This window comes from Macaca mulatta, chromosome 7, assembly GCF_049350105.2.
Source record: "Macaca mulatta isolate MMU2019108-1 chromosome 7, T2T-MMU8v2.0, whole genome shotgun sequence".
In the NCBI taxonomy this organism is placed as follows: domain Eukaryota; kingdom Metazoa; phylum Chordata; class Mammalia; order Primates; family Cercopithecidae; genus Macaca; species Macaca mulatta.
The window spans coordinates 150,593,620-150,615,082 of NC_133412.1; the positions used below are offsets into that span (position 1 = coordinate 150,593,620).

The following is a 21,463-nucleotide window of genomic DNA, read 5'->3' on the forward strand; positions in this document are numbered from 1 at the left end:
CCGCGGCGCGTTCTCTAAGCTGCAAATGGCTGAAGTCCCGGAGGATTACGATTCCGGCCCAGATGAAGATGGAGAGCCGGAGTCTGAGAGGCCTGAACTTCATAAATCATATGAAAATGCCGAACGAGACACCATGGCAGAGGCAGACTCGAAGTTACCAGCAGAGATTTATCACGAGCCACAGCCAGAGACCGAGGAAGAGGACTTCAGAGAGGGGGAGCCAAAGAGTGCTAAGAACGTGCAGCTGAAACCTGGCGGGACGGCCCTGGAAGGCATTGCCAAGGAGTCCAAGAGAGACGTACCAAGCGAAACTGAACCAGGGATTCCCCAAGAGGTAAAGTCGGAAAGAGAGATGGGAGAGTTTTTCAAAGATTTGGAGGCCCCTATGGATGAAACGCATGAGTCAGACCTAGAACCACCAGAGGAGGCCAAACTAAATGTTACAGAGGATGTGTTCCTAGAGTCAGCTATGGAAACAGATCCAGTGCCACCAACGGAAACCATGTCTGAGGTTTCAGGGGCCACAGTAAGAGAGAGAAATTTAGAATTACTAGAGGAGGGGACGGAACTGGGGGTTCCAGAGAAATCACTTAGAGTGCAACATGAAGAGACAGGTGTAGAGCCTCCAGAGCAGACCCAACTAGATTTTCCAAGTGAGAAACCAGGAGAATCACTTGAAGAGACAGATCTTCAGCCACCAAAGATGACCAAACCAGATATTCCAGAGGAGACACAAAGAGAGTCAACTGAGAAGAAAAGGACAGAGCCACCTGAGCAAGCGAGACCAGAATTTCCAGAGAAGGAACCAAGAAAGTCTAGTGAGGAGGCAGGTCTAGAGCCTCCAGAAGAGACTCAACCAGAGGTTCCAGGGGAGATGCAAAGAAAGGCAACTGAGGAGAAAGGGACAGAACTACCTGAGCGGACTAAACCAGACCTTCCAGACCACAAGTCAAGAAAGTCTACTGATGAGAACGTCCCTGAGCCACTAGAAGAGATCAAATTAGAGTTTCCCGAGGAAGAATCAAGAAAACCAAATGAGGAAACAATTCTAGAACAATCAGAAATGATGAAACCAGAAAGTCCAGAAGAGATAAGAAAATCAAATGAGGAAAAAAATCCACAACCACCAGAGGAGACTGGTCTAGTGCTACCACAGGAAATCAACCCACAAGTTGAAGAGAAAACACAAACAAAGCCAACTGAGGAGAAAAATCTAGAGTTACCAGATGAAACCAAACCAAGAGAGACACATGTAGAATTTCCCAAGGAAGACAGGCCGGAACCAATCAAGTCTAAGTATTCTGTAGGAAAGAATGAGCTAGAGTTCCGTGAGCCTAAAAAAGGAAAGTGGTCACTAAGTGACGAATTTAAAAAAGAATACTATGCATTAGGATCTATCAGAGAAAGTGAAGAATCAATTGGTACACATTACGAGTTTTCACAACTACTCCAAAAATCGTTTGATGTCAGTGAAGTATGCTCATACTTAGATCCCTCAGAGTCTCTGACAGAATTAAACGAGTTTGTTCATGAAAAGGAAGTTGTAGATTTGTCCCAAGACTTGAAGGAACTGGTCTCTGAAGATGATGAAACCCAGTCAAAACAAGGGACTGAGTTACAATTTGAGCATCTTAATTGGGATCCAGAGAAAGTTGCAGAGTGGATTAGCCAGCTAGGCTTCCCTCAATACAAGGTATACAAAAATAAGATTTTTTGAAATCACATGCTCTCATCTGTCTACCTCTTATTCCTTCTAACCTGGCTTGAGCTCTTACCTCTTTACCGGAAGGAGTATCAAAAAGTCCTGGACTGTGGTAGAGGTAACTTGGATTTTAATTTTGGCCTTGCCACTGATGTATATTTGTATTTTGGGAGAGGAAGGGAGGGTCACATCTGTTTGTTTTTCCTCTTCCAGTGATTACACTTCTCTGCAATCCTTGAATAAAAGACCGAGAAGAGTATATAGACCTCCTTTCTTTTTTTTTTTTTTGAGACAGGGTCTTACTCTGTCGCCCAGGCTGGAGTGCAGTGGCACGATCTTGGCTTACTGCAAGCTCCACCTCCCCTGGGTTCATGCCATTCTCCTGCTCAGTACCTCCCAAGTAGCTGGGACTACAGGCGCCTGCCACCACGCCCAGCTAATTTTTTGTATTTTTAGTAGAGACGGGGTTTCACTGTGTTAGCCCGGATGGTCTCGATCTCCTGACCTCATGATCCGCCAGCCTCAGCCTCCCAAAGTGCTGGAATTACAGGCGTGGGCCACCGTTTCCCGCCTTAGACCTCCTTTCATGGAAAACTGTATTTTTAAGTAGATTTTGTTCAAGGTAGGCTTTTTGGTACTTTGTCAAGTTGTTTTAGTGGCAGCTCCCTTACTTTGAACTTGTGCCATTACTCTTTCAAGTGTCGGCCCCAAATAATGTCACATGTATCATGAGCACATAAGTGTATTAATTCAAGTCAGCCAGTTAACCAAAAATAGTTTTAATAAAAAGACAGTGTAAACCTCTTATTTCACTGATGCCAACTAGGTTTAAGGCTACCACAAAACAACAAGATCTGAAACCTTTTGTACCTACTATACTTACAAATGTAATTGAGACATGAAGAAGCACTGGTTGTACCATGCCAAAAAAAAGGTTAAAGAGCAGTGTAAAATTTAATAAAGAGCTTACATGGACAAATTGTGCCATTATTGGGATAGAAAATAAATTTAAGCTACTCAGGAGGCTCGGGCGGGAGGACTGCTTGAGCCCAGGACTTTGAGGCCGCAGTGAGCTATGACTGCGGCACTGCACTCCGGCCTGGATGACAGAGCAAGACCCTGTCTCTAAAAAAAGAAAAGAAAAAATGTTTTTTTCTCAGGATAGAACAAACATGATTTCTTCCCTTCCTCTCTCTTCCCCCCCTTTCTTCCTTCTATTTGCAGTGCATTTTTTAAGTGATGTCCTTGTATTGACAGGAATGTTTTATCACAAACTTCATCAGTGGCCGAAAACTCATTCACGTCAACTGCTCAAACCTCCCTCAGATGGGGATAACAAACTTCGAGGACATGAAGGTGAGTTGTGTCCAAAGTTTCCCTACAGAGCACTGTAACAGTGCCACCATCTGTCTCAAACCAACCTTTTTTGCCTCCAGCCTGGGCTCCCATTTCTGTCAATGGTGTCATCATAATTCCAGTCCCTCAGGTTCACAGCGGTTGCCTCCTCTTTCTCCTTTGATCCCCATAAATATTCCAAGAACTGTCCATTGCTCCTGTGGCACTTACACCATCTGGCTTTCTTCTTTCCCACTTTTCAAACCTTATGGCCTCATGCCTAGAACACCGCAGTGGCCTCCTGCTTTTAGCCTTTCTCCGTGGGCCCTTTGGATTCAAGGGCCCTGCTTTTATGCTCTCACTTTCCACCTACTTATGTACTATTCAGAAACCTTCTTTGGATCCCTTCTGCTTACCAAGATAGTCTCAGTTCCCTAGTTTAGAATTTAAGGCCCTCCACAAGTTCTTTCCCCTACCACTCCTCCACATGAATTTTGTGCTCCAGCCTACCACCAGGTCTAACTCACACCTTCGCAAACCTGCCTGATGCATTCTTCTCTCTATGTCTTTGCTCAGTTCCCCCATCCTCTGTATTACTAATATGAATCTTAATCATCCTTCAAGACCAATTCCTCATTTGCATCTCCCCAAGAAGTCTTTCGTAATATTCCCAGCCCACAGTAGCCCCCATCCCGAGTTCTCATGACATTTCGTGTCTCTGACACCCATTTGGCACTTATATAACACCATATGTATTTTGCCTGCTTTGCTGCCTAACTTTGAAACAAGCTACATTAACCACTCTGAGCCTCAATTTTCTAAAATCTCCAGCACCAACAGTTCATGATCATACTCCTTTGCATAACAGTACCCTCCATTTGTAGTGCTTTGCAATTTACAAAGCATCACAAACAATCTCACCGGTAACTTCTCCTTTAGCACCCCACCCCACTAACCCTCCAAGAATGAACAGTTCTTGGCATAACCATGGTTTTTCTCAGCACACCCATGCCCAGAAATGCTCCACCTCAGTGGTTTCCAAACTTGGGTCGTCTTCAGAATCAAATGAGATTTTTTGAAAAAGATACATTCCTAGCCTTCATCCTGCAGAAATTTGGATTCATTAGGGCTGGGTAGGCCCTGGAATCTCTTCCCTAGATGACTCTTCAACTGGCTTTATAATCTTGTAATTCCATAAGTCATATGGTTTAGAAATAAGAAAACTACACTTGTGAATACCCGAGTCCTTTTACTAGCAACAAGATATAAGGAAGCTTTTTAAATTATTAAACATATAGTCCTAACTGAGCGTTTACTTTCTTGAATTCTGCTAATAGCTATCCTTTGCTGAGAGCTTACTGTGGCCTCTTATATGTATTATTTCACTAATTCTCATTTTACAGAAGAGAAAACTGGGGCCCTGAAAGGTGAAACAAGCTATTCAGATAATACGATTTTTCTGTTTTGTTTTGGTTTTGTTTTGTTTTTTTTTTGAGACAGGGTCTCACTGTGTCACCCAGGCTGGAGTGCAGTGTGACCTTGGCTCACTTCAACCTCCACCTCCTGGGTTTAAGCGATTCTCCTGCCTCAGCCTCCCAAGTAGCTGGGACTATGGGTGTGTGCCACCATGCCCAGCTAATTTTTTTTTCTTTTTTTTTTTTTTTTTTGAGACAGAGTCTCGCTCTGTTGCCCTGTTGCCCAGGCTGGAGTGCAGTGGCACGATCTCAGCTTATTGCAACCTCTGCCTCCCAGGTTCAAGCGATTTTCCTGCCTCAGCCTCCCAAGTAGCTGGGACTACAGGTGCATGCCACCATGCCCAGCTAATTTTTTCTGTTTTTAATAGAGATGGGGTTTCACCATGTTAGCCAGGATGGTCTTGATCTCTTGACCTCGTGATCTGCCTGCCTTGGCCTCTCAAAGTGCTAGGATGAGCCACTGTGCCTGGCTTAATTTTTGTATTTTTAATAGAGACAGGGTTTCATGATATTGGCCAGGCTGGTCTCAAACTCCTGACCTTAAGTGATCTGCCAGCCGTGGCCTCCCGAAAGTGCTGGGATTACAGGCGTGAGCCACTACGCCTGACTTATATTCAGATAATAAGTTTAAGAGCCAGGATTTAAGTCCATCTTGTGTGACTTCCCAATCCATGTTCTATTTAAACCACTATACTGTGTTGCCTCTCTAAGTGCACATTTTTGTTACCATAAACTTCTATGTACTATAAACATTATGATGTGGAAATGATCATTTATTTATTTATTTTTAAGACAGTCTTGCTCTATCACCTGGGCTGGAGTACAGTGGCTCGATTTCAGCTCATGGCAACCTCCGCCTCCCAGGTTCAAATAATCCTCCTGCCTCAGCCTCCCAAGTAGCTGGGATTACAGGCACGTGCCACCATGTCTGGCTAATTTTTGTATTTTTAGTGGAGATGGGGTTTCACCATGTTGGCTATGCTGGTCTTGACCTCCTGACCTCAGGTGATCCACCCACCTAGGCCTCCCAAAGTGCTGGGATTATAGGCATGAGCCACCATGCCCGGCCTGGATCATTTATTATATATTTGTATTTCCAACCATGCCCTCACTTAACTACCAACTACTGCCAGATAAATATTGTGTTCTTTTTATGTTCAAAGATGACACAGCTGTGTTTATGAACTCTAATTTCTACTTAAGGTATAATGAATTTTCTAGATAAAAATAAGGAACAGGCTGCTCTGCCTATGGAGCAGCCATAGCCCTTGACTTTCTTAATAAACTTGCTTTCGCTTAAAAGTAATAATAAGGAACAGAATTAGCAAAATAGTAACCTGTCAAATTCCTGGAACATTTAAGTACCAAGAATTTCAGCTTTTTATCATGAGAAGGCATTTTTAAGAGTCAGACAATTCATTCAGCTCCCTTGGCTTTCTAATTCCAAAAGTACAATATCAACATGCAATAATAAAAACTCTAATTATGCTTTTTCTTATCTTGCAAGATTTTTTAAAAAATCTTGTGAAATCCTCAAGAGTAAATGATTAACCCAGTGGTCTGTCCTTATATCTAAGAAATTTGAGGCCGGGCGCGGTGGCTCAAGCCTGTAATCCCAGCACTTTGGGAGGCCGAGACCGGCGGATCACGAGGTCAGGAGATCGAGACCATCTTGGCTAACACAGTGAAACCCCGTCTCTACTAAAAAATACAAAAAAATAGCCGGGCGAGGTGGCGGGCACCTGTAGTCCCAGCGATTTGGGAGGCTGAGGCAGGAGAATGGCGTAAACCCGGGAGGCGGAGCTTGCAGTGAGCTGAGATCCGGCCACTGCACTCCAGCCTGGGCGACAGCGGGAGACTCCCTCTCAAAAAAAAAAAAAAAAGAAATTTGAATAAGCCAACTTTGAGATACTTATTATCACAGTCACCTCAGACAAATGTGGCCTTCCCTTGAGGTCACTAGAGTAACATAAAGACCAAGACATTCAAAGTATGTTAGATAAGCTTTGCTTGACACTTAGACCCATATGAAAAAGCTGATTATGGCCAGGCCTGGTGGCCCACGCCTGTAATCCCAGCACTTTGGGAGGCCAAGGCAGGTGGATCACCCGAGGTCAGAAGTTCGCCTGGCCAACATGGCGAAACTTCTTCTCTACTCAAAATACAAAATACAAAAATTAGCTAGGCATGTTGCGTGCCTGTAGTCCTAGCTACTCGGGAGGCTGAGGCAGGAGAATAGCTTGAACCTGGGAGGCGGAGGTTATAGTGAGCTGAGATCGTGCTCTCCATGAACTGCATTCCAGCCTGGGTGACAGCAAGACTCAATCTCAAAAACAAACAAACAAACAAACAACTGATTATGCTCTAAGACACATAACTTCTAGGAGGTCATACATGAACTCAAGTATGCTTAGTTCATAGACTAAGCATAGTCTAAGTCTTTTAGACTTACTGATATAGAAAGCTTTTAAAATGTCTCCGTTGTACTTATAGCACCTAGTACACCCACAATTTATCCCATGACAACAGTTAAATAGTATAGTTATCTTTTTCATGCTGACTCTCCCATATCATCATGTATGGACTTTTGGGAGAATAGAAGGAAGGAAGAAAGAGCAGATTGCTTGAGAGTACGGAATTCTGGACATGCTGCTAAGAATTTGAACAACATTGCCACTGTGTACCTCCTATACAAGCCTTGCAGCTAATTTATGGCCATTTTCTGTTACCTTCAAAGCCCGCATTTACTTCCTTAATTTTTGAATTACTCATGCTTCACCTCTAGAAATAACTTACTTGTCCCTTTGTCCTTAGTGCAACATATTAAGATGACCAGAGAAGAGCAAAATATGTGTGTGAGACTGGTGAGGACTGCAGGAGAAAAGAAGCACTAATTCTCCTTTCCCCACCAGCCAAGGAAGCGCTTGAATCCACTGTCCTGTCTTTCCCATTCATAGTGATACGTTTAGCTTGGTAAAAGGAGAGAGAAAGTCAATCTCAGTTAGGACAAGCTAGACAAGCTAGCATTACACTTGCTTCATTTTTCTCTTAGAAAATAATTCTTAAAATACTTTAACTCTTCACCGTATCAGATGAACAAAAGGATTTTGTGATAAATATCTGAAGAACCTTGATGAGTTACTTATTCCTGTTGTATGCATGATTTTATAGTATAAGGTATAGCCTTATATGCTTTACAATATCTCAACAGTTTTACTACACTTGCATTGTTGCAAACTATTTAAATAGCACAGATTCATAACAACCAGTCAGCAGTTGAGTATCATTAGACTAAAATTTTTTCTTTTTAAAAATCCTTTTAATTTTCAAATAATTTCAGTGTTACAGAAGAGTTACAAAGATAGTACAGAGAATTCTGGTTTTTTTTTTTTTTTTTTTTTTTTGAGACAGAGTCTTGTACTGTTGCCTAGGCTGGAGTGCAATGGCATGATCTCGGCTCACCACAACCTCCGCCTCCCAGGTTCAAGCGATTCTCCTGCCTCAGCCTCCCTAGTAGCTGGGATTACAGGTGCCCGCCACCACGCCTGGCTAATTTTTTGTATTTTTAATAGAGACATTAAACACTATGTTGGCTAGGCTGGTCTTGAATTCCTGACATCGTGATCCGCCCACCTCGGCCTCCCAAAGTGCTGGGATTACAGGCGTGAGCCACCACGCCCAGCTGAATTCTGGTATACTCTTAACCCAGTTTCCTCTATGTTAACATCTTAGTTAACAATAGTACATTTATCAAAGCTAATAAATTAATATCAGTATTATTAGTATTATTAAACTATAGACGTTATTCAGATTTCTGCAGATTTCCCACTGATAAATGGTTTTTTGTTCCAGTATCTAATCCAGGATTTGCACTTAGCTGTCATATTTCCTGGGTCTCCTCCAAAAGGTGGCAGTTTTTTTATTTTTGTCTTTCATAACCTTGACACTTTTCTTGAAGAGTAGTGATCAAGTATTTTGTAAATTCCCCTCAATTTTACCTTGTCTCATCTTTCCTATTATTAGACTGAAGTTATGGATTTGGGGGAAACCAGTCACAGAGGTGATGAGCCCCTCCCATCTCATCATATCAGGAGGTACATGATAGCAACATGATTTACTGCTGGAAACATTAACCTCATCACTTGGTTAAGGTGCTGTCTGTCAGGTTTCCTCATTATAAAGTTACTGTGTTTCCCTTTACAAATTCTGCTCATTTTTTTTGAGATGGATCTCACTCTGTCACCCAGGCTGGAGTACAATGGCACGATCTCGGCTCACTGCAACCTCCGCCTCCCAAGTTCAAGCAATTCTGCCTCGGCCTCCCGAGTAGCTGGGATTACAGGCACCCACCACCGCACCTGGCCAATTTTTTTGTATTTTTAGTAGAGACAGGGTTTCACCATGTTGGCTAGGCTGGTTTCAAACTCCTGACCTCAGGTGATCCGCCCGCATTGGCCTCCCAAAGTGTTGGGATTATACCCCCTTGTCTGTTTATAACTACTTTTTCTGACATTGAGAAACTTGGCTCTCCTTATATGTAAATATGTTTCCCTGTGAAAAACAGATTTACCAAATAGAGTTCAGTGTTTGCGTACAACTGTTTCTGTCTTTAGCCTTACGGTATCTAGAGAGAGCACTGTTTTCTTAAAGTTATAGGTCAGCTCCTTTCCTCCTCACCCCCTTCAGTGAGATTATGTCTTACTCTATAATACAGTCAGATTCATTTGTCCACAGCCTTTACTCCATCCCAACATCCTGGATTTTTTTTTTTTTTTAAGGCAAGGTCTTGCTCTGTCACCCAGGATGGCATGCAGTGGTGCAATCTCAGCTCAGTGCAACCTCCACCTCCCGGGCTCAAATAATCCTCCCACTTCAGCCTCCCAGGTAGCTGGGACTACAGCCACATGCCACCACACCCGTCTAACTTTTCGTACTTTTTTGAGGGGGTAGAGATGGGGTTTTGCCATGTTGCCCAGGCTGGTCTTAAACTCCTGCGCTCAAGCAATCCATCTGTCTTGGCCTCTCAAAGTGCTGGGATTACAGGCATGAGCCACTGCACCCTCACTTCCTGGCTTTTTAAAAGTTTGCATGCAGTAAAACCATTATTTGTTGTGTGTAGTTCTGTGGGTTTTGACAAATGCATGCAGTCATGTATCCACCACCAAAGAACCATACAGAACAATTCTGTTACTCTAGAATTTCCCTCTGTAGTCAGCCCATCCCTTTACCCTAATCCCCAATCTGTTTTTGATGTCACATAAGTGGAATCAAATAATGCATATTCTTTGGGTCCGGTTTCCTTCCCTTAGCAAAATGCGTTTAAGATTAATCCATGTTGTTAGATGAATCAACAAGCAGAGTTTAAGAAGACTACACATCTGCTTTAATAATGCTGGTATAGGCTGGCTGCAGCAGCTCAGACCTGTAATCTTAGCTACTCCAGAGGCTGAGGTGGGAGGAATGCCTGAGCCCAGGAGTTTGAGGCTGCAGTGAGCTATGGTCATACCACTATACTCCAGCCTGGGCAACAGAGGGAGACCTCATCTCTGAAATAATAATAATAATAATAATAATAATAATAATAGTGGTATAGATGGTTCATATTTTAACCACAACAATTATGTCTTTGTCCTTAGGTTTAGATCATATAAATTATAGGTTCCAATTATACAAATATGCAAAGTTACATACTATGAGGTAATAAACAATACACAATAAATTGGTGATGAAGCAAAACCATCAGTAGTTTACAAATAAAAGAACAGCAGCCTTTGAAAACAATGATCAACATAAGTATAATATAGTAGTAATAATCTTCTTGAAAACTGCAGGCATTGCAGGTAACTGGTTGAGGCCATGTGAAGTAGGTGTTCTGCCGTGCCACCTTAGAATGTAGAATTACGAATCCTTAGAAAACTAATCATCCTCACAAATACCTATTTCCAATAATCCTTACTAACTCAAGTAATTTACCAGTAAGTTGCTCTAAGTCTTAGGCAAAAATAAACTCTACTACTTGTTGTTCATCAGAACTAAAGAGGCTGGGCACAGTAGCTCACGCCTATAATCCCTGCACTTCGGGAGGCTGAGGTAGGAGGATCGCTTGAGCCTAGGAATTCGAGACCAGCCTGGGCAATATAGTGAAATCCCAGCTCTATAAAAAATATTTTAAAAGTTAGCCAGGTGTGGTAGCACATGCTTGTAGTCCCAGCTACGCTGAGGTGGGAGGATCACTTGAGCCCAGGAGGTCAAGGCTGCAGTGAGCTATGATCGTGCCACTTCACACCAGCCTGAGTGACAGAGCAAGACCCTGTCTCAAAAAAAAATAAATAAATAACTGAAGAAAGAAATTGCAGTTTTAGTTCAATCTGTCACTTGTCAGAGGAACTTCTTGTTTCACTGATGAACTTCAGACACGCTTAAAAATCACTGAATAGGAAGAGGGATAGTCAGATTGTATTTATTGATTTCAGTGCTGTGCAATGAACAGCTTTCTAACACTTTTTTATGAAATTATTTTTATTAAGAAACCCTAAGCACCAAGAGCCATAAAAAACCCATATCATTTGCTGTTATAGCCCACAAAGGGAATATGAGTAGATTATATATATACTCCCTTCCCAAAACAAAGAAAAATTCCAAAAACACATGAATGTGGCTGAGCGGCTGGCTCACACCTGTAATCTTAGCACTTTGGAGGCTGAGGTAGGAGGATCACTTGAATCCAGGAGTTTAAGACCAGCTGGGGAACATGGCAAAACCCCATCTCTACCAAAAACAGAAACAAACAAACAAAAAAAAGCAGGGGTATGGTGTCATTGCCTCTGTAGTCCCAGCTACTTGAGAGGCTGAGGCAGGAAAATGGCTTGAGTCTAGTTCAAGGCTACAGAGAACCATGATCACACCACTGTACTCCAGCCTGCATGACAGAGCAAGACCTACCTGTCTTGATAGATAAAGAATGTGTCGAGGACACTTTTAATTTCTGCATTACAATATTGTACAAAACAGTAGTGAACCCTCTCAGCCCACAGTGGGCACATAGCTCTTTTTGTTAATCATGTGTATATGACTGCAGTGTACCTCCTGGGAACACCATCTGTGAACCTCAGGGAATTTGTGAAATAACCTTTTCTGTTCGGGGCATTGGAAAGGAGAATCAGGGTACTTGCTTTGGCGGCACATATACTAAAAGAGAATCAGGGTGAGATGCTTACCAAAAAAGGTGCACATGTAGAAGCATGCATCACAAACAAGAAGTTTTAGAAGCCACCTGTTCGTGTGTGTGTGTGTTTTTGTTTGCTTTTGGAGACAGGGTCTTGCTCTGTTACCCAGGCTGCAGTGCAGTGGCATGATCATGGCTCCTCATTGCAGCCTCAAAACTCCTGGGCTCAAAGGGTCCTCCTACTTCAGCCTCCCAAGTAGCTGGGACTACAGGCATGCAACTTCACAACGGGCTTTTTTTTTTTTTTTTTTTTTTTTTTCTGTAGCAATTTGCTTTTGTTTGTTTGTTTGTTTTTTGAGACGGAATCTCTCTGCATCACCCAGGCTGGAGTGCAGTGGTGCGATCTCAGCTCACTGCAACCTCTGCCTCCCAGGTTCAAGCGACTCTCCTGCTTCAGCCTCCCGAGTAGCTGGGACTACAGGTGTGTGCCACGATACCCAGCTAATTTTTGTATTTTTAGTAGAGACAGGATTTTGCCATGTTGGCCAGGTTGGTCTCGAACTCCTGACCTCAGGTGATCCACCTGCCTCGGCCTCCCAAAGGAATAAGCCACCTCACCTGGCCTTTGTAGTAATTTGGATCTTAGTTCTTAGAAGCCCCAACTGATAACGATCTCAATTAGAATTCTCACTGGACAACTCAGGAGGCTGAGGCTTGAGGATGGCTTGAGCCCTGTTGTTCAAGGCTGTAGTACACTATAATTGTGCTCGTGTATATCCACTGCACTCCAGCCTGGGTAACACAGCAAGACCCCATCTCAAAAAAAAAAAAAAAAAAAAACACAATCCTTACTGGGAATGCCAAGGCAACTATACCCATAAACCATCTCTAGAGTCAACAAAACCAGTTCAAGTAAGATCTGAGAAACATGGTATCTTGCCTATCTAAAAGGCACTGCTAATGGGCAGTTTTATATCAGGTTTAGCATTGTATGTGGCATGAATTTTACAGTCTTTTAACTCTGACCAGTAGCTTTACATTAAAAAAAAAAAAAAAAGTCCATTCTAAATACCCTTTGGCTGTGATCTAGCAGCAATTTCATGGACTTCTCATCCAGAGGCAGACTATGAATTCAAACAGTGGTGTTATAACTGACCTAGGATTAAAACTAGAATTTGAAAGGCAATCACTATATAAATATATATATTTATATATTTATATATATTTATTTATATATATTTATATAGTGTTTATATAGTATTAAATATATTTATATATATTTATATAGTATTTATATAGCCACCACGCTCGGCTCTGAGTTATAATTTTTTTTCTTAGTTACACACTAAATGAGCCCCTTATAGACAAGTTATTTAATAACCTTCCCAGAGATAGTCATGACTTCTAATCTCAACATATTATCTGCTCTTATGCTTAGTCAAATTGCTCAACAAAAACAAAGAAATGAACCCATCCATGGCCATCTGATGCAAGGGCCTAGAAATATCTTAAATGGTAATTTGAAAAGGATAATAAATCATGTGACATTTAAGAAATTGGTTTTGGTAAGGTTAGGCTAGTAAGTCTGTGAATTTGTTTTATTTCCCCATAGAAATAAGGAGTTGGTGGGGTGCGGTGGCTCACGCCTGTAATCCCAACACTTTGGGAGGCTGAGGTGGGCAGATCACCTGAAGTCAAAAGTTCGAGACCAGCCTGGCCAACATTGTGAAACCCCATCTCTACTAAAAATACAAAAATTAGCCAGGCGTGGTGGTGCACACCTGTAGTCCCAGCTACTCAGGAGGCTGAGGCAGGAGAATTGCTTGAACCTAGGAGGCAGAGGTTGCAGTGAGCCGAGATCGCGCCACTGCACTCCAGCCTGGGAGACACAGCAAGACTCCATCTCAAAAAAAAAAAAAGAAAGAAAGAAAGAAGGAGTTCACATTCAAGAGGCTTAGAAAACGAAATAAATCTTCTTTGATCTGGTTGTGTTTTCAGGATAGTCTAATTAAAAAATTATCCTTGCATTTCAGGCAATTTCTCGACATACGCGGGAGCTCCTGGAAATTGAAGAACCATTATTCAAACGCTCCATCAGCCTTCCCCATAGGGATATTATCGGCTTGTATTTAGAGCAAAAAGGTCATACGGGGATAAAATCTGATGCCTTGACTTTATCTGAATTTGTCAAAGCAGCAGGATTACAGGATTATGCACCAGAAATAACTGCCCCTGAAGAGAATGAGGAATTACCTTGCACTGAACCATAGGAGAAAGCCGCTTCACAGAGCTTGAAAGATCAAACTAAATTACTTGCGGGAAGAGGTATGGTCTTTTTTGGTTTTCTTTTTCTCCTTTTTTTTTTTTTTTTTTTTTTGAGACAGAGTCTTGCTCTGTCGCCCAGGCTGGAGTGCAATGGTGCAGTCTCAGCTCACTGCAACTTCCAGGTTCAAGCAATTCTCCTGCCTCAGCCTCCTGAGTAGCTGGGATTACAGGCACCCACCACCACACCCAGCTAATTTTTGTATTTTTAGTAGAGATGATGTTTCACCATGTTGGCCAGGCTGGTCTCAAACTCCTGACAGTTGATCTGCCCGCCATGGCCTCCCAAAGTGCTGGAATTACAAGCGTGACCTACTGCACCTGGCCCTTTTTCTCCTTTTCATTAAGATCAGAGTTAGAACTGCTGGCTTCATTCCTAGTTGTGTCTCTGACTTATGTTACCTTCCCTTTGTTTTTGCAATTTAACCCCTTGTTAAAACAAAGATAGTCACGCTTATCTTTCTGGGTAATTATAAGAATTCCTGAGCTGGACAAGGTGGCTCACATCTGTAATCGTAGCACTTTGGGTGGCTGAGGCGGGCAGATCACCTGAGGTCAGGAGTTCAAGACCAGCCTGGCCAACAAGGCGAAAACCCATCTCTACTAAAAATACAAAAATTAGCTGGGCATGGTGGCACATGCCTGTAGTCCCAGCTACTCAGGAGGCTGAGGCAGGAGAATCATTTGAACCCAGGAAGCAGAGGTTGTAGTGAGCTGAGATCGTGCCACTGCACTCCAAGCTAGGTGACAGAGCAAGACTCTAAAACAAACAAAGAAAACAAAGCAAAACAAAATTCCTGAAAATTCTAGTAATGCACCTTGTAGTAGGAACACGTTGGGGAAATATAATTAAAAATAAAATCTCCTGCCAACTCCAGAGAGAGAATTCTCTCCACAAATGCAGAAAAGAAACATTTTTATTCTTGAATAAGCATTAAACTATGATGCACATCACAGGCAAGCTGCTAAAGAGATTGCAAAGACAAATCTCACCCTTTTAGATGGCAGAGCAGATACAATCCATGACATACATGTTAATTATCTGTGTCCAAAGGAAAAAGAAAACTTCTGTCTTGACAACAAGCAGAAGTTACTATTTGGAGCCAGGTACCTAGGCTAAACTCCCACAGAGACAGGGAGACAAAGCACCAACCTCCTCAGTGCTCACATTTCAAAGAGATGTCGCCATGGCATCCCAAAAGAGTATGTCCTGAAGTATAAAATGCTAGAGACTTATTCAGCTTTTTAAAAAGATTTACATACATCTCCAGGGCATAGTAAAAGGATTTATGGTGACAAGTTCTTTAAAGGAAATGGTTGTTTTTTGTTTATTTTTTTGAGATGGAGTCTCACTCTGTTGCCCAGGCTGGAGTACAATGGTGTGATCTTAGCTCACTGCAACCTCCACCTCCTGGGTTCAAGTGACTCTCCTGCCTCAGCCTCCTGAGTAGCTGGTATCACAGGAATGAGCCACCACACCCAGCTAATTTTTTTGTATGTTTAGTAGAGACGGGGTTTCACCATGTTGGCCAGGCTGGTCTCAAACTCCTGGCCTCAAGAGATCTGCCTGCCTCGGCCTCCCAAAGTGTGGGGATTACAAGCATGAGCCACTGCGCCCGGCCTAAAGGAAACGTTTTACAAAAAAGAAGTGGAGAAGTTCTCTCTTCCTTTTGGCATCAGGGAAAATTTAAAAGAAAAAAAATTTTTTAGCTATGTATGTATCTAAATATGTAAATACCTAAACATGGCTTACCACTATGAAATAGGTTCTGTGGTTTGCTTACAGACTCTTTCATGTGGTACTTTCCAGGTCTTTATAATATAAAATTTAGGCTAGAGTCTACCCATGACTGCACTTCTCAAAAGAAATTATAGGCTGGGCGCAGTGGCTCATGCCTGTAATCCCAGCACTTTGGGAGGCCGAGGCAGGTGGATCACCTGAGGTCAGGAGTTTGAGACCAGCCTGGCCAACATGGTGAAACCCCGTCTCTACTAAAAATACAAAATTTAGCCAGGAGTGGTGGTATGTGCCTGTAATCCTAGCTACTCAGGAGGCTGAGGCAGAAGAATCACTTGAACCCGGGAGGTGGAGGCTGCAGTGAGCCAAGATTGCGCCATTGCACTCCAGCCTTGGCAACAGAGCGAGACTCCATCTCAAAATAAATAAATAAATAAAAATAAAAAAGAAATTATAGGCCGGGCGCGGTGGCTCACGCCTGTAATCCCAGCACTTTGGGAGGCCGAGGTGGGCGGATCACAAGGTCAGGAGATCGAGACCATCCTGGCTAACACAGTGAAACCCCGTCTCTACTAAAAATGCAAAAAATTAGCCGGGCGAGGCGGCGGGCGCCTGTAGTCCCAGCTACTCGGGAGGCTGAGGCAGGAGAATGGCGTGAACCCGGGAGGCGGAGCTTGCAGTGAGCCGAGATCGCGCCACTGCACTCCAGCCTGGGCGACTAAGCGAGACTCTGTCTCAAAAAAAAAAAAAAAAAGAAATTATAAAATATTTCTCATTACCTGAATGGCTCCAGTTCCCCTCTAGTTTTACAGATTTAACTGCTCATTCTCTTCCTGAACTCACATTTTAATCCTGAAAACAACTGTGGGCTAACAACAGTCCTGAAGGACAGCGATGAACCTCCAGTTCCCTACACCTGAATGAATAGTAAAAGATATATTTTTCTGTTTTTCCACTGACAGAAGCAAGAGTGCCTCAAATGAACGTTCATGCCAAGTGTTAATATTTGATGATGAACCTAATATTTTCCCAAATTGGACTAACAAAATTTTATCAGAAACCATTCTAACACCATACCATTGCATTTGCCTGGCTCACGATTATGTAAAAAAATGAAATGTAAATGATTAACCTAAGACCATGGTGATTTACATATATAGCGAAAGGTTTTGTTCAGAAGCCGTTTAGCATTTAGCAAACAGCAGTTATGTTCTATGACAGAGCATAGTGACATCCCTGTTGTTTTCAACTGTTATAATTGACAAAAAGTATTTGCAAAACATAAAGGAAATCAACAAATTTGCAATACAGATCTATATTTTGCAAAGTTAGTTTTAGCCATTAAATACCAGTTTTTAAAATGATTTAAATGGGAACAGCTGTAAATAAGATAGTACAAGAACAGTCATATATAGTCAAAATAATCATGAGAGAAGCCATAATTCAATTAAGATGGTTTACCATACCTTCACTTCCCTATCCAAAATTGTGAGAAAATCAAACTATATCTTTTTCCAGCTACCTACTGCTGGCAAATGGATTGAAATTTGATTTATTGGAAAAGAAGTTGCAGTATGTAATTGTCTAAAACTTATAACATTATAACTTCTTGGATTTTAGAAGAGAAATAATTTGTATTAATAAGGCTTTTCTGCGGGAGCAGCTTACTTAAGTTAGGTTGTATAGTTTCACTAGTTGCTTCCGAAAGCCAGATACATATTGATGGATAGGACCACTTGTTTTATTCTACGTTTTCCTCATCAGTACAGTTTTCTAATTCCTGATGTCTATCATGTGGCAAACACAATACAGTCACAAGACTCCCACAGTCAATTGTGATAATCAGGGCATGATATTGTAGGGAAAATCTGTGAGTGGGACAAAATCCTGATTCCTGAGTTCTCTTATTGGGATGGAGAGCCTGTGGAAACGACTGGCTGTTCTTTGGTTAGGGAGATGCCAAATGAAGCACAGTACAGATGGGTAAGGTGGTCTTGGAGAACAGGACTGCTTGAGAGATGCTGGCTAAACGGAGTTTCCTTGAGTTGCACAGCGGTCAGATCAAACCAGGGGAAAGGCCTGAGGTGAAAGAAAAATTGTTACTTTTTTATGTCTGTTCAGTATATCTGATTTGGCTGTCAAACACATCTTTTAAAGGAAGTTTTCCTCATAACCTTTTCATAAACTAGAAATTCAGCTAGAACTAGTCAATGTGTAGATTTAAGTGTACTTAATGGTGATTTATCACACTTATGTACATTTCTCTAAGTGTGTTTGGAGAGGAATTCATAGAGAATTATTGTAATATTGACATTGACACCCTTTGCAGAATATTTTTCTTGAATTTAGAAAGAACATAACATAAGAAGATCGTGGCCATTAAGCAAGGAAGAAGTCTTATTGCTTTTAAGATAGCCTCTTTAGCTGTATAGATTAAAAAGTAGGCTGGGTGCAGTGGCTCATGCCTGTAATCCTAGCACTTTGGGAGGCCAAGACAGCAGGATCACTTGATGTCAGGAGTTTGAGACCAGCCTGGACAACACAGTGAGACCCCATCTGTACAAATTAAAACAAAAAAAAAATTAGCTGGATGTGGAGGGACACACCTGTAGTCCCAGCTACTCAGGAGGCTGAGGTGGGAAATTGCTTGAGCCCAGCAGGTCAAGGCTGCAGTGAGCTATGATCACACCACTGCACTCTAGCGTGGGCTACAGAGTGAGACCCCCATCTCTAAAAAAACAGAGAGAGAGGAAAGTTAATATGCAAATGAATACTTAACGGGGCAACGTTAAATATTAGTCTATAGTGTAATTCAAGGTAAAAAGCCTTAAGACGGCCGGGTGCGGTGGCTCAAGCCTGTAATCCCAGCACTTTGGGAGGCGGATCACGAGGTCAGGAGATCGAGACCATCCTGGCTATCACGGTGAAACCTGTGATACTAAAAATACAAAAAATTAGCCGGGCGCGGTGGCAGGCGCCTGTAGTCCCAGCTACTCGGGAGGCTGAGGCAGGAGAATGGCGTGAACCCGGGAGGCGAAGCTTGCAGTGAGCTGAGATCCAGCCACTGTACTCCAGCCTGGGTGGCAGAGCGAGACTCCATCTCAAAAAAAAAAAAAAAAAAAAAAAGCATTAAGACATAGGGTTTCGATATTTTTCAAAAGATCAGGAGAGCCAGGCACGATGGTGCGCACCTGTAGTCCCAGCTACTCAGGAGGCTGAGAGAAGAGAATTTCTTGAGCCCAGGAGTTCAAGGCCAGCCTGGGCAACATAGTGGGACCCTGTCTCTTAAAAAAAAAAAAAAAAAAAAAAGATCAAGAGTAAGGCTAAGGCAAAGATACCTGCTCTTACCAGTCTTATACAACACAGTACTAGACAGAAGTTCTAGGCAATGGAATAAGGCAATAAAAGGAAATTAGAAGGCATGGACATTGGAAAGGAAGAAATGAAACTGTCTCTATTCATACATGACATTATTATCTATGCAGAAAACTCCAAGGAATCTTTTTTTTTTTTTTTTTTTTTTGAGATGAGTTTCATTCTTGTTGCCCAGGCTGGAGTGCAATGGTGCGATCTCAGCTCACCGCAACCTCTGCCTCCTGGGTTCAAGTGATTCTTCTGCCTCAGCCTCCCAAGTAGCTGGGATTACAGGCATGCATCACCACGCCTGGCTAATTTTGTATTTTTAATAGAGACAGGGTTTCTCCATGTTCGTCAGGCTAGTCTGGAACTCCTGACCTCAGGTGACCCACCTGCCTTGGCCTCCCAAAGTGCTGGGATTACAGGCATGAGCCACTGCACTCAGCCCAAGGAATCTATTTTTTTTTTTTTTTTTTTTTTTTTTTTTTTTTTTTTTTTTTGAGACGGAGTCTCACGCTGTTGCCCAGGCTGGAGTGCAGTGGCGCGATCTCGGCTCACTGCAAGCTCCGCCTCCTGGGTTCACGCCATTCTCCTGCCTCAGCCTCCTGAGTAGCTGGGACTACAGGCGCCCGCCACCGCGCCCGGCTAATTTTTTGTATTTTTAGTAGAGACAGGGTTTCACTGTGGTCTCGATCTCCTGACCTTGTGATCCACCCGCCTCGGCCTCCCAAAGTGCTGGGATTACAGGCTTGAGCCACCGCGCCCGGCCTAGGAATCTATTTTTAAAACCTCCTAGAACTAATGAATTCAGCAAGGTTGCAGGATATAAAAAAAACATATAAATATCAATTGTATTTATATATAATAGTGATAAACATGTGGACACCAAAATTGAAAATGTTATTTCATTTATTGTCACTCCAAAAAATGATATACTTAAATGTAAATCCAATAAAACATGTACAAGACTTGCATAATAAAAACTATAAAATGCTGATGAAATCAAAGAATATCTAGATAGAGAGACATACTATATTAATGCGTGGGAAAACTCAACAAAATGTCAGTTTTCCAAAAATTGATCTATAGATGTAATCATAAAATAAAAATTATTGACAACACCAGTTGCTGGTAAGGATGCAAAGAAACTGGATTATACATTGCTAGTGATAATATACACTGGTACTACTATGAAAAACAATTTGGCAGTGTCTTAAAAAAGTAAATATTCAACTACCAAATGACAATAATTACACTCCTGGTCATTCATTCCAGGTAAGCGGACACTTATGTTCACACAAAAGCCTGTATATGCATATTCATAACACCCTTATTCATAATAGCCAAAAACTGGAATCAACCCAGATGTCCTTCAACAGGTGAATGGTTAAACAAATTGTGATACAGCCATGCCATGGAATATTATTCAGCCATAAAAGCCACTATTAATACACATAACAACTTGGATGAATCTCCAGGGACTTATGCTGAACGAAAAAAGCCAGTCTCAAAAGGTGGCATACATATGATTCCATTTATATAACATTCTTGAAATGACAAAATTATAGGAATGAAGAACATATTAGTGGTTACCAGGTTTGCAGCTGTGAGGAGGCAACATGAAGAATTTGTTAGTGAAAGAAACTGTTCTATATCTTAACTGTATCAATGTCAATATCCTGGCTGTGATATTGTGCTACAGTTTTGCAATATCTATTTCCATGGATGGAAAATGGGTAAATGGGTACATGGGATTTCACTATTATTTCTTAACAATTTCATGTGACTCTGTATTTATCTCAAAAAAAAAAATTATCTTGGCTGGGTGCAGTGGCTCACACCTGTAATCCCAGCACTTCGGAGGCTGAGGCAGGCGGATCATTTGAGGTCAGGAGTTCAAGACCAGCCTGGACAACATGGTGAAACCCTGTCTCTACTAAAAATACAATAAAATCAGCCAGGCTTACTGGCTGAATCCCAGCTACTCAGGAGGCTGAGGCAGGAGAATCGTTTGAACCTGGGAAGCAGAGGTTGCAGTTAGCCGAGACTGCACCACTGCCTGGGTGACAGAGCTCAACTCCATCTCAAAAAAAAAAAGTCTTGAATTCCAGTTTCTGGTCCAACATGTAAAAAGCTAGAAGTTGCCACTCTATCCTAACAATAATTAAAAAGCTGAACTAAAAAATCAATAACTCTTCTAGATGTGTAAGAAAGGTAGGGTCAAGAGCAAACTACTCTCCCTAAGACTGCAGGGACCAGAACGCAAATGCTCAGAATTAGCTTGCTAGAGGAGAAGCTCATGGGCTGAAACCTCTAGGGGAACCCAGTGCCAAGATAGGGAACCCGGAACTGTAACTGACAAGTTGCTG

The 21,463-nt window shown here is 42.1% G+C and overlaps 2 protein-coding genes across 2 annotated transcripts in view; one reads left to right on the top strand and one right to left on the bottom strand.

Annotated features, from left to right (window-relative positions):
* Positions 1-14: 14 nt before the first annotated feature.
* On the top strand, positions 15-14,871 carry SAMD15 (sterile alpha motif domain containing 15). Its single transcript, XM_001102440.5, has 3 exons — positions 15-1,693; positions 2,960-3,058; positions 13,711-14,871. Exons 1-3 carry the CDS (start codon positions 26-28, stop codon positions 13,945-13,947), a joined length of 2,004 nt encoding a protein of 667 aa, XP_001102440.2. The 5' UTR covers positions 15-25; the 3' UTR covers positions 13,948-14,871.
* Positions 14,872-17,600: 2,729 nt separating this feature from the next.
* The window catches only part of NOXRED1 (NADP dependent oxidoreductase domain containing 1), a 30,316-nt gene continuing 26,453 nt past the window's right edge, over positions 17,601-21,463 (bottom strand). The window contains exon 6 of the mRNA XM_015144253.3: positions 17,601-17,816. Coding sequence (XP_014999739.1) covers positions 17,642-17,816 — 175 coding nt within the window. The 3' untranslated portion in view covers positions 17,601-17,641. The remainder of the gene's footprint in view (positions 17,817-21,463) is intronic.